Genomic DNA, 13,736 nt, shown 5'->3' with positions numbered 1-13,736 from the left:
TGCAACGCAACTTTTCACTTTCCAGGTGTTGCACGTGTTGCATCATCATTGTTGGTAACTCAAAGAAGGAGCGCTAAGATAAGACAGGATTGTGTTCAGCAATCAGCGATGTAGAGGGAATTAAATTATCCTGGCATGTCAGGTTAACTCTGCAGAGCCAGACAACCAATCAATACGCAGACAGATTGCTAGACCCACAGCTTCTCATCCTCAAAAAAATATTCTTATGCGGATTAACTGCTCCTTCACCCATTTTCATTTTCAGTTGAGAAGGTACTAATCTGACAGCCAAGTGAAGCCCAACAAATACTACACACTTCAAAGCAGCAAGAAACCGCTCTGGAAAAGGCCGGGTTCAAACATTTCCTTTCATTTCTATTTTCAGTCGGAGACACATACCCTGCCCATGGTATTTTTAACAACTTTTAGTAAACCCTCACATATATCTAGTTTTTTATTGATGTACGAACTGAACATTTCAGCTCAAAATTGTTTTACGAGTTGATATCATCAGTCTGACATTTTTTGACTTCATCATTATTTAGCTGTAAACATTTTTACATTTTAAAGCCAAAACAAAGTCTATTGGTGTTGTGCTGAAAGTTAATAAATATTTAGAGAAAAATATTATGTCACTTATTAAATTCTGGGCTGAAAAACCCCCCACCAGGCATCACCACAACATAGCCACAGCCTGAAAGACCTTTGAACGGATGGATGGAGGACAACAATTTCAGCACTACCATGTGTTTGTCCCGAGGCCAAACCTCAAAGAGCCATGACCTAACAACAGGTCTAGGTTCCAGGTACTGACGTCCATTAAAGCTGTTTGGGTGCATGGTGTGAAAGCACTTTGGACAAATTGGTATCTGTACACCACAGCAGGACGCGATGTCTCTCTGAGTGCTTGCTGGATGTATGTCTACAGGAGAACTTGCTTTTTGATCGTTACACAATAAAATGAAAGCCACAAATATGAAATATGCTCATCTATTAAACAACATAGTAACTATATTAAACTATTAAATCTGCCAAATGTTTTTTTTTATGGATATTTAGCTTCAAAAAAAAAAAAAGAAAAGAAAGAAAAGTACACCACCGCAAATGTACCATCCAGCTGTAAGGCTCGGTAAGAGTTTTGTTGCCTATTGTTTATAAAAAGATTCTTTTAAAATATTCATACTCTTTGAATCCTGCTGTGTGTCTTCTTCAAGCAACAGCACAAGAAGTTATACACAGGGAACTGAATTGTAAGTCTTTCAGATCAGAGCCTGTAACAGAGCAGGGGATTGTTTGTCCTACTTGCTGCGATAGTGCAGGCCTGACTAATTGTGTTCTAGGAAATCAAATCAACCGGTCTCCTATTTCCATTTTATTATTTAGCCTAAAACACAAACATCCCTTGCATTTTAGCAAGTGATTATATATGGGTCTCATCTATTTGATGTACAGAAAAATATATATATTTTTGCATCTTGGTTTTCGTATCTTAGTTATAAAGCAGTCTTACTCAAGCCTTACAACTAAGAGTGATTAGATCAGCGCTTGCTTTCAGGATATACTAAAACCTAAGTCTTAGTATATTTAGTGTAAATTAAGATGTAAAAAAAAAAAAGGATACATGCCGGGTTTGTTTCGTGTGTTTTTAAGTCACACCAAACCTAATGATATCATACATAAACAAGTAGAATCACGTTTTACTAAACGTCAGCTAGCAGGGGTGTTAGGGTCTCAGTCATCTAGGTCATGGTAGTTTTAAGAGCTAGGATCCTTTCACATTGTTATTGACTTTGAAAACTAGAAAAGTGGAAGCTCCCCTTGAGTTTCTTTTTTTTCCCCCAAAGGTAATCGTGCCAAAGTTAATGTTATCTGTCGCCCCTATTTTTTGATCTTTGTTCATTAACTGGTTCTTTTGAAAAATATGTTTTCCGGACATGATCAGTTGTAGACAACATGGTAAAGGTAAATCTAAATCCCAATATTTATAAGGGTACTTATTTTCAACCAATTGTTCCCGAAAAGTACCAGCTTTTCCAACTTCTGCAATCTGGTAGAAGGTTCCACATCTTCCGGGCAAGGACAGAGAGACTCAAGAGGAGCTTCTATCCCCAAGCCATCCGTGCCCTAAACACACACACCCGCCCTCTCACATCATCTATAATTGACTGAGACAGGACTCTCTTCCAGACACTCTAAACCAAGGCACAATGTACATTTCAATTCCTTTAATTTTAAATATGTTTATATTGTCTATCCTGTAAAATAGTCAGATGTCTATTCATATTAATGTACAGAATTCACCTGCTTGCTGCTACTACTGCACATTCACCCAGTGTATATACTATATGTCTGTATATATATATATATATATATATATATATATAATGTTCTTCCTCTACACCCCCCCCCCAATTTTTGCACATGTCGAGGAGCGTGTCAGGCTACATTTCACTGTGTGTTATACTTGTATAACTATGCATGTGACAAATAAAGAACCTTGAACTTGGACTTGAACTTGAGCTTTTACGCAAAACTGCAGAAAGCCTTTGCTTGCAGTGGGAATGAACACAAGCATCCATAGAATTCCACCAAAGGTGCTTTGTGAGTCAGGAAACCCCCGAGTTCACATTGAAAATCCTCTTTATAGTCTTCATCAAAGAGGTGTTTGCTGCCAATTCTCGTGGTTCTAAATAATGACAGATTCACTGGGCGAAAGAACTTATTTCCCATGCCAACTTTCCATTTTTTCTCAATGAAAAAGGATACTGTTCTTCTCTCTAAATAATGACTAGTGGAAAACAAAGTAATGGAAGGAGGTGCTATTCTTTTTCATACCAAAGAGAATTGGACTGTGACACTAAGTGGAATTAAGTGGTGCTTTGCAGTGTTACAATCCATGATTTAGGCTCAAAGAAGTGCCCTCTTGTCTTGTAGCAGGTATGAATTTCCTCTGCATCATCCAACTAGGACACCGGGAAAATGAGATTGTGCTACTGTACAATAGTTGTCTGGCAATAGTGCAGAAAATATCAGTCAAGACAGAGTGACAATAGATGAGACAAAGGACGGGAACCAAGCACAGTGGGGAGACACGATCCAGTTCCACTGGAAACGGTGTAACAGCCTGAAGGGTCTCATCAGGAGCAAATTCACTGAAATGTAATACAAGCTGGAGTGTTATGTAAAATGAAAGATGGAAGAACCCAGATCACTCAAGCCTTGTGTGCTCTTGCAGCTGATACATACCTGTATTGTATTCAGAAGGGCATTCATTTCCCCTCCGACGATTACAACCGAACACCAGCTGTATTGTTTACTTGGCTGAAAGCACAAATGATCTGCATTGATTCCTTTTTCATTCATTGCTGAACTCGGCTATTGTAAGTATGATTGCAGGAAAAATGGGTCCAATTACAGCAAAGCAATGCCTCCCTGCGACTCCACAGCACAGCAAGATGATGAAGTCCTCAAAGTCAGAGGAAGGGGGCAATCAAAGACCCCTTATTGTCTCTTGTTAATTCAAAAACTGGAATGGAAAACATTTCTTGCTGTGATTGACAATGGTTCACTTGGGATTTCAAATTAGATTAGTCAGCCATACAGCTTTACTATTAGGGCTGTTACACTGTCCTTGATACGACCCTCCACATTACACTGAAATGACTCATCAGTTTATTAATGAGTCGACTCCCACAAAAACCTTCATTTACATACTTGCCAATTGTTTTTATTCATTTCTCCATGAAATTGTTCAAGTACTTAGTGATTCGACTTTACCACGTTTGGCTGTTGCTTTTATTTGTTTCATATAATTGCAAAGTTAAAGTCAATTTTAGACAGTACAGACTACAGCCAATTTATACTACAAAAATACAAACATACTGGTGTTAAAGGTATAACAAAAATAAGAAATGCTATATTTATCCCACATTTATGAAAATCTTAATATATATTACTATGTACTATTATAAATATCCATCTATGCAACAGCGATATATCAATCATACTAATTTTGTTTTCATTAGAACTCTATTCATTTCATTTATGATTTCAAATATTAATGTTTTCAATGTATCATATTTACGTGATTTTGTAGATAGATTTTTAAGCCAATTTGCCATTATGTTAAAAAGGTTTTGTGATGTTGCATAAACAAAAGAGTCTGAAATTCAGAATTTTGTCCTCCTTATATTTTGCAATCGATCAAGACTGCTTGAGATTGTTATCTGACTTTGCAAAGACTCCTCTCTGGTTCTCTTGAAGGAGATTTTTTTAAAATTAAAGACTAATGAGTTTATTAGAGTAAATTTTATTAGGACTGAAAAAATATACTTCCAACATGTTTTTTGTGGTGCCAATTTTTAAGCAAAACAAAAATCACGAATTTTGATTGAAACTGAAATTGAAGAAAAAAAAAGATTTTTCATACTTTTAGTACTACTGTACTGACACCATATACTGATACTGGTATTGATCGACACCAGCACTCCTTTGACTCAAATGCAATTTCATGCATCTATTCCAGTGGTTCCCCTGAAATATAACCTATTTTAGATAATTAATGCTCATTTGATCTTTTTTAATAGATTTTTTTTACAAATGAAGTAATATTAAGCAACCTAACTAATAGGGTTGCAAACTCCCAGCAAAAAAAAAAAAAAAAATAGGGAACTACCCCCCACCTCATGATGCTTAATTGATGCAGGGGGGAAAATGCACAGAAATAAATTATTTTTCAAGAATAATAAAATAGATTCAACATCTTTCTTCAACAGAATTGGAGACTGCACAGATGGTATCTTCCCAAAGGAAAAAGTACTAGCTTACTAGGGTATATTAGACTTAACAGTTACTATATACAGTAATGGACTTCTATATATTTTACATCAGATTAAAACTTTAGGTGTAAGATTCAGATAATTATTTATTAAAAGCTAGATATTTTGAATGAGAATAAGAAAGAAAAGTATGTCTTTGTGCCCCCTTTTCCCTGTTAGTGCCCTATTGGCCCCCCTGGCTAAACTTGGCTAGATCCGCCCCTGCACAGTTACCAGTCGTCAGCTACTTAGAAAAAGATCCTGGTCTAGAAAGTAATAATAAATAAATTCTAACAACAGCTGATCAAGCTTAATAGTGCTGCTGTTGTTCAGCCACTGGTTTCCTCTTTCTGGTGCAAAGTGGGCCAAAAACAAAGAAGAGAGACGGATTCGCAACAGAAAAGCCGATCAGCTGATCATTAAGCAGTTTCACGATTGAAGTAGCAGCAGGAGAGAGAGAGAGAGAGAGAGAGGCAGTCGGTTGTTAAGCTTAACATGGGAATGCTTTACAGACATTCAGAGACGAACTTACACACTTGCTTTACTTCTCTCTGGGATCACTTCCTCGGAGATGAAATGCTGGTTTGGTAGCGAGGCTACACACAGCCGCTCTATCACGTGATGCATAATGCAGCGACGTGCTACGGTTATGAGCCGAGTTACGCCGTGTAGCAAGTTTTGTGAGGTGCTTTTTTGATATTTAATGGATCGGATTACATTTTTTATTTCTCGCCGATATCCGATCCAGTAATTTGGGTCAGTATCAGACCGATACCGATATGTAATATCGGATCGGTCCATCTCTAGTAGCATTACTAGACATTAAACATTAAATAAAATACCATGCTCCATTTCTAATAATCTTTGCTTGAAAGGATTAAACAATTATATCCTCATTAGTTTCATTCATGTTTGTTGGCACATGGCTGTTTTTGATATTCATTCCAAAAATACATATTAGATACTAGTGTCCGTGTTATCAGTTATATTATCTCAATATATTATCTCAATCCTACCACTAATGGCCTCCAATATGTGGCTCCTCACTAATCAGGTCTAATTAGCTGACTGGGCCATTTTCCAGTCAACACAATGCTTCAGATCTAGAGTGAAAAAGATCAGACGTGAAAAAGAAGAAGTGGAACTTGAGCATTGCCTGGACAGCTCCACAAGGAAGCCACAAATGTAGTTCAATTTCATACACACAGGATGGATTTAGCCTGCATTTCCTGCAGTGCTGTCAAATTCCCTGGGGAGACTTCCAAAGATCATGGTATTCACAAATCCTTTAGTGCCTGTTGGTGCAACACAAGAATCCAGCTCAAGCCATTCAAAGACCCACTTCCTAAACTAAGGTCTCTTTTTAACAGGAGCTCCACAATCCAGGCAGTTCTTGGAGAGCACAATGGACTGCTGTCTACGCTTCCGAAAATGTTTCTGGCAAGACAGTGGAATCCAAGGGACATGGACCAACGCCCTTCGGGAGGTGAATCCAAATAATGATGTCTGTGTAGAAGATATATATTTGTATGATTACTGCACTATAATGAAAGCGATATGTGAGTATGTGTGTGCTTGTGGGGATTTCTTCCCAAATTCATGATTAACATGTTGCTTGGATATCTACTGATATCACTGCCTCTGTCGTCAGCAACAGACGTAGACAAAGCTGCAGTTCAGATGTTTCATCTTTGCCACACAGTATGCATCAAGGTGAGTGGACAGTCATATATTAAGCAAGTTATGCTATGAGGCCCAACAACTAAAGACTTTTCAGCAATGCAAATATGTGGACATATATAGTTTTTTCCCTCTTTTTAATTAGAAAAAGGCGTGCACTTCCACAGCTGGTCAACAGGATACCTAGCACCTTTACACAGTAGTCCTGCAAATGGTTTAATAGGACAAAATTGCTGAAAATACAGCAGCCAAGTTGTGTGTGTGTGCTTTTCACTGCTTTTTCACCAGAGTTTGAGAATCACTAGTTTTACACAACTGCTTGAACAACTCCATAAGAATTTGCTGTCTTGCCCATTCACATTTGTTATTCATACGTGTGACTAAGCCCAGGTACCGTAACACAGACAAGAGACAGAAGCAGCAGCACGTGATGACTGCACACCCCCCCCCCCCCCCCCCCACAACCCCTTTAAAAAAAAGACCATGCTGTCACTGATGATAGCTGCACTGACTAAATTTAGTCAATGGGAGGAGTGACGAGAGGAAGAGGAAATTGTCAGAAAGAGGAAGTGCTCATCCTATATGCATTTGGCAGGGATGACATTAAAACTGAAAATCATCCCCACTTGTATGTAATTATCTGGGATTTTATCAGAACACAATCACAGAAGTGGTCTTCTGTTGAGTGGATCTCGGTCATCAACATACATCGGTTTCTGTAGCTGCAGAGTCTAATAATAAAACACAGGCCAGCCTGTAAAGATTTCAGAGGTAAATGCTCATCTAGCGTGCCACTCTACCCAGCATTGTGCAGTGCATATTTATTATGCAATTACTCTAAAAAGCACAATCTAGATAAACCTTAATTAGGGGAACAATGCTAGGAAAAATGGTACCTATCAGACTGCCTCAGATTTGAGCTTCCACAAAGTTAAGAGACTAAAAAAAGACATTACATAATAAATTATTAGAAGCTGAGTTTTTTTTCCTCGTCTCTACTGTGGGTCAACCTTATGTCTTTCACGTTCCAAATCCACCGCTTGCAACACTGCTTGTCAGCTCCAAGACCACACTGTGAGAAGACAGCATACAACAATCTTAACAGCCACAGTAACACATCAAGGTTTATTTATGTGTGCAAAGTTAAGCTGGTCAGGACACAAAGTGGAAAAAGTACTACGTACGTGACATTTTTTCCCTTTTAAACCTTACATAATGGAACCACAGTCTTGCAGTTTTCCTCTTTGAGCTCCGCACAGAGGAACTACTTAAATTAGTCTGCGTTTGTTTTTAGCACACACTTGCTAGAGGCCTGTGCCAGACGAGAATCCTGCAAGTGAAAAATAGCAGCATTCATCACTGAGGCCTGTTGTGCATTAACAGCAATTAATATGAGCACATAAATATTCAAAGATCACTTTAATTTTACTCATTTCACTTGTTTCACACCCAGGTTGTCAAAATGTGTACGGAATAGTCTAATTTGATGCATAGGCCGGTAGGCTGCTTTCTGAATAGCATATTGCAGCATACGCCCACCCCCACCAATCCCCTCAAGAGATTTGAAATCGCAGGGTGCTTACTTGACATCCCATCATTTGGCGGATCACTAACAAGTAGGCCATAAACCTTTTTTCTCCCTTTGATTACACTAAGTGCGCAGAGGCCAGATGCGACCCAGCCCAGTCATCTGTTGGCTTGCCAGCAGAGTCACTGTAGACTGGCAGAGGCAGGAGGAGGAGGAGGGGGGGGGGGTCACTTGGGGTCCCCTCCCTTCAGGAATAAAGCCATTGTTCTTCATTAGAGCTGGAGAGGCTGCTGGAGGGTACAGACGGTGAACAAGTCCATTTACACACCTGTTTTCCAGCAGTATGGCTTCTACCAGCTTGACTCTGAGCCAAACCACACTGTATGATTCATTTGTGCGTGATGCAGCTTTTCTTTGTAACTGAAACAGACCGTAGCCAGTTGGAGGTAATAACACACATGACAAATTTCGTACAAAAAGTTGGGTTTTTTTAAGAAATAATTAAATTGTTCGGTGAAGTAATTCTGTCTACGCTGTAAAAGCAGGTAGGGCTTGGGCTAAGTGCATCATGTTGAGCATCTATAATGAAACTCTGCAGTCATCCCAGCACCAGTACAGCTCCTCGTTTTGTTTTTAAACGGTGAAGGTGATCATGAGTTTTTTTGTTTGTATAGCTAATGCTAGTCATCGATTCAACATATCCACCAATAAAATACGATTTTATTCTTTTGCACGTCTTAACTTTTGGACCAAAATACCCAAAACACTTATTAGTGCATCGAGCCTACTCAAGGTTAACAGAGACACGCTTGACTGCTAATCACAACGCTTAGGTTAGCGCAGCAACTGCTAGAAAGATGTAAACTTCAGTGTTAATCATGCAACAGCTTCTCACTTTGTGCCTTCAGGTCAATCTAAAGTGGAGACAACAATGCAAATGCTTTTCTAACGCGACCAATAAATCTTTTGTAAGGAGCACAACAGGTTCAGTGGCAGGGTGCACGGAGATAACATCTTAAATGAGCTGTCAAATGAAAGACATCCCAGGTTTAGGTTGTATTCAAATCCACACTACAGCCTAAAACTACTGAAATGAGATTCTTTTTCAGCTACACTATTGAGTATTAGAGAATCCCACTAAACTACACCCTTGCTATTTCATTTATTATCCCTGATATTCGTTTACAGTTTGGAATAACCTGTCAAGTATCACATTAGGGCAGTAAATCATTTGGATTTTTGATACAGTATGCTAAAAAAGACCTTTTAAGTTAAGCATAAAATATTTATTCTACCTTGTGTTTCGCTGTGACAAAGCAGCAAGCCACAACCTAATCTCCTCCTGTCAGTTTTCCATCAGCAGTTAGTGAGACTGAACCTTTAAAAACAGACACGACTAATGCTCTTATCCTAACATAATCATTACCCAAGCCTGAACATGTGGTGATATTCAAGAGAAGTCATGTTAACAACCATTTTTCCTGCTTTCAAACACATACCAGTCCCCGCTCTCACCTGCGCTACGACACAGTTGCATAACTTTGCAAAAATGAAAACAGCGACACGTCTCACTATAAGTGAAGGATTGCCTAACCACGTTTTCAAGTCTCAGCAGGCTTACGGTCAGGGTGTGCTGCGTCTGCGCTCTTTAATAAACACCTGTAAAGCACCGTGCCCGGGTGTTCTAAACCTGTAATCTGCACTACAACTGGCCTTACTAAACACTTCTGTGCAGAATCACAAAGGAACTGTATAAATGCAGAGAAATGGAAAAATGCATAAATTACAGCAGGATACAACATGTGCATCTGCTTGGAACTGTTAATTACTACAGGACTGCATGATCATCGCTGATGTTTCACTCAGTATACGCATCATAGTAAAATAACACCTTTCTCACTTTCCTGAAAGCAGTGGAAAGCGATAAAATACTCAGCGCCTATTATCTGCTAAAAAAGTACCATTAAATAAATTTTAAAAAATCCACTTATATGAACAGCAAAGAATTTGGATAAATACTATGAGCACAACTTAAAAATGATGCCTACTAAATATCTGTTTACTGTTTGATTCCCCTGAAATAACTTATTCCGACTAAAGTTATAACTTTTATTTATTTCACAGGATGAAAAGCTATCTCTGGAAGTACATTGGTTTGCCAAGAAAACAAGAAATGATGTGAGAGTGGAGCACAGAGATTGGTACCATCTTCTAAATCTTTTCTTATAGAACAAGAGGTGATTTCCCAGCAGTCTGAGTCCAACCTGTGTAACACCATAAAACTTGAAATGAATTGATGCAGCCTTCTATTAGCCTTTTATTAGACTGTCTACATTGTAGAAATCACCACTCTTTAATGCTTAACCACAATGAGAGCTTACAGTATTCTGCTCGGGGTAAATAATTGATATGCTTTGTGCAAGTGCGCCCTGAGCTTTGTTTGAAATCACTGGAGCCATTTTCATGAAGGTAACAGCTGCCCACTGTCCAGCAAAGGACAGCAACAGCCTTGTTTGCTTTGTTGTTTGCTTTTTACTGACTTGAGAAAGCAAAAAAACATTGATTCATTTAAAAAATGGGTTAAAAAACAAAGAGTAGATTAAGCCTTGTGGATAATCCACAATGTGACAAACGAGGACATCTGCACTCCCGTCATTTTCACCCCCACCCCGAGGCTCGGCACTCAGCATAAAAGGGGGTTATGATCTGCAGACGAACAGCTTCGCACTAACTTTAAGTTAGTAATGATTCATTACATAATTGGCTTGATGTAAATACATTACTACCGCCGGTGGTGGAAGCGGCAAAGCAAGTGCTTTCACCACAGCTTCAGCGTATCACTGTCCAAGGATAAATAACCCCCGAAACGGAGCGTGTATTTCCCAGTAGCTCACGACAACCCCCCCCCCCCTCCTCCAGTTTTCAACGCGGACTTCGTGCTGGCAACAAACAGCCCCAGCACTTTATCTCTTCTTACTAAATAAACGTCCGTGCTTTCCTTTACGCGCTCAACATCACCAAGCGTTCAAGAAAGAAAGAAGGAAAGAAATCGTGTCGCAGTTTTCGCCCAGCTTTATCTGTATCCGATCCGCTTCTTTAAAGCTTCTGACTCAGATTACTACACCCGGACGAAAAGCTTTGATGTTTTCATGCATGGCTCCACAGCAAATCCAGTCCCGGTGTTATGAAAACACAGCCCAGAGCGCGACTGCGAACTCGGTGAAATTAATCTTTCCTTGTTTGCCATTAACAGTTTACGCGCATTAGGCGGTGATTTGAGATATCGCCTGGACTCCTCCGACACCGCTTTTCAGTTCGGCGTTCAGCTAAAATACACGAGCGGCACTTGTTTCTTTGAAAAGACAACTTTTATAACGGGTTAGGCGCTCTCCACACCACATCCAGCGGGATGGCCGAGAGTGAACAGATTCGGAAACGCGGGTGGAGAGAGGAAAAAACTGCTGATTCGTGTGAGGCCGTTGTGCTGAATTTTCCATAAAGTCCCGCTGTTATTAATATGCGGAGAGTCACGTTTTAATACATGATAATTCTTGTTTCTTCCCATTAAATGAACAGTTTTGAGCAGTTTGCGCTTTCTTTTCCTCCGATTGCACGTTGTCGGGGCTGCAGCTATTCCACTTGAACGCACCGCTATTTTCTGTGGTTTACAGCGTTCCGAACACGCTACACAAGTAAACCAAAGCTAGCGCACTGCATAAGCAACCCTCAGTTTAAGCATGCCACATATACATCCTTATATCCCTCAAGCGACCAAAACACCACGCCATTTGTTTTCTCACATCAGCATTTATTTTATTTTTTTTAAACCCAAGAGTTGCCAGCTGTGTAGCCATTCAGCCTATACCCTAATGGTGAGCTGACCAAAGTGATGCATTCCAGGGGCAACGCATCTGTAACGCCGGTTCCGATGTATCCACGCGCGCATCGGCTTCTTTCCTCACAGTAATTCAACTTTACGGGGAGGTTTTGTTACTTCTTGCTCAACAGCATCACAGTACAACTGCACAGTAACGTCCGAATGCTCTCAAAAGCACAAATTGCCCAGAACGCTGTTCAAATTGCACTCGTTCGCATCTACATCCACGGAAATCTAAGAACAAAGTGCCACTTCCATTTAGACACCCGCGGGAAAAGTCCTACCTTTGTGAAGAGCCGCCGAAGACATGAATAAAAAGAGAATAGTCGCGAGAGAGCCGCTGCGAGCGTTCGCCATGTTGGACACCTGCTTCAGTATGGCAGAGATAGAGGCAGCTTCACCTATAGCTGCTACAACGGGGCTCACTTAATGAGATGCGAGAAAGGGAGGGTACTATTTACCATATTCATTTATTACCAGTGTTGATAAATACTGTTATTTGTAATGGACGTGCCTCACAGCCTATTGAATAGCTCTCAGAATATGCTATTGGAGGGCGGGAAAGTGTTTTTAACGCTGTGTTCTGCTGCAGGGTTGGTTAGGAGGTGTCTGTGTGTGGTGTTAGTAGCTTGGCGTTAGTCTCTTTTGTAGAGTTTTTCTTTTGTATTTTGAAAATTTGAAAACTATACTAATCATTTCACCCACTTGTATGTAATGCTTCAGAAGAGCAGGGATGGTCATACTATTTTTGAGGCCCTAAGGCCCCCAGCCCCCTTCCCTGTATATAAAATTAAAATGTATTAATTTCTGGAACACTGTCTTGAAGGCTCAAGTTTGGCATTTTGGCTGGCACAAGCTTAGTTAGTGCTGCAGTTAGAAGTTACAATTTTGCACTCCCAGATCACTTTAATTACTTTTTCGATAAATGAGGTTTGTAGATAACTAAGTTAATATATGAAAGGAAATACTAAACAAGCTTAACACAAGTGATTTCCTTTTGGCAGCTGCACTTCTACGTCAGTAAGTTGTGTTAATTTCTGAAAACTAATCAGACTACACAAAACTGAGATCATTAAAAATAAATTAAACAAATAATTAAAAGTTGAGCAAAAGCATATGGGACTATCATAAACAATATAATAGATGTATCTCCCAGATTAGAAAAGTGAGGCTAACGTGCCCTCATTTTAAAAGCCACCAGGGGGCAGTACGCGTTGTTGCAAAAAGACCCTTGAAAATAACTTTTTGAGTTGAACTGTATAAGTGCTCTGCCAGTCATTTTGGGTTGAATTGAATAAATATTTAAGTACATTTTGTAAATGTTGGTCATATTTTGTTTCTTAAAGAAGGATTATTTAGGGTATGTTTACTGGTTAACATTTTGGGATTGAAAAGTCATTAGCCAATGAGCCTGTGGTTTGACATTATACTAAATTAATGATAAAATACTGAGCTACAGCTTGCAAGCATGCCAGATGAAATCAAAAACTGAAGTCCAGGAGATTCTTCTTTGCACCAGAGTGCAAACATGTTTGTTTATGTCTGTTTTGAAGTACGTGGTGTTTTAACACTTGTGTATAGTACAGTATCCTATTTAATTCTGACAAAGCCAATGAAATCTATTGATCACGTTTCATCTCATCACTTTTGAACAAAGCCTTGAACTCTTTCACTTCTTTCACCCATTGTGAAGTCTCACATTCCAGAGCAGAATGAAATCATCTGCAGAAAGTAATGATGCAATCCTGGAGCCACCATAGTAGACACTCCTTGAGATTCTGTCATGAAAATCAGAAAAAGAAAGAACGAAAGAAAGCTGGTGACATTTTCCTAC

At 39.4% G+C, this 13,736-nt stretch overlaps 1 protein-coding gene across 2 annotated transcripts in view; it reads right to left on the bottom strand.

Annotated features, from left to right (window-relative positions):
* cadm1a (cell adhesion molecule 1a) overlaps positions 1-12,416 on the bottom strand; it is a 470,606-nt gene extending 458,190 nt beyond the window's left edge. For both annotated transcript variants that reach the window (XM_026182490.1, XM_026182491.1), the window contains exon 1: positions 12,187-12,416. In XM_026182490.1, coding sequence (XP_026038275.1) covers positions 12,187-12,259 — 73 coding nt within the window. In that variant the 5' untranslated portion in view covers positions 12,260-12,416. The remainder of the gene's footprint in view (positions 1-12,186) is intronic.
* Between the last annotated feature and the right edge of the window lie 1,320 nt (positions 12,417-13,736).

Source organism: Astatotilapia calliptera, chromosome 10 (assembly GCF_900246225.1).
Source record: "Astatotilapia calliptera chromosome 10, fAstCal1.2, whole genome shotgun sequence".
Taxonomy (NCBI): Eukaryota; Metazoa; Chordata; class Actinopteri; order Cichliformes; family Cichlidae; genus Astatotilapia; species Astatotilapia calliptera.
The sequence above is the reverse complement of the archived record's forward strand: the minus strand, read 5'-3'. Positions and strand labels throughout refer to the sequence as shown.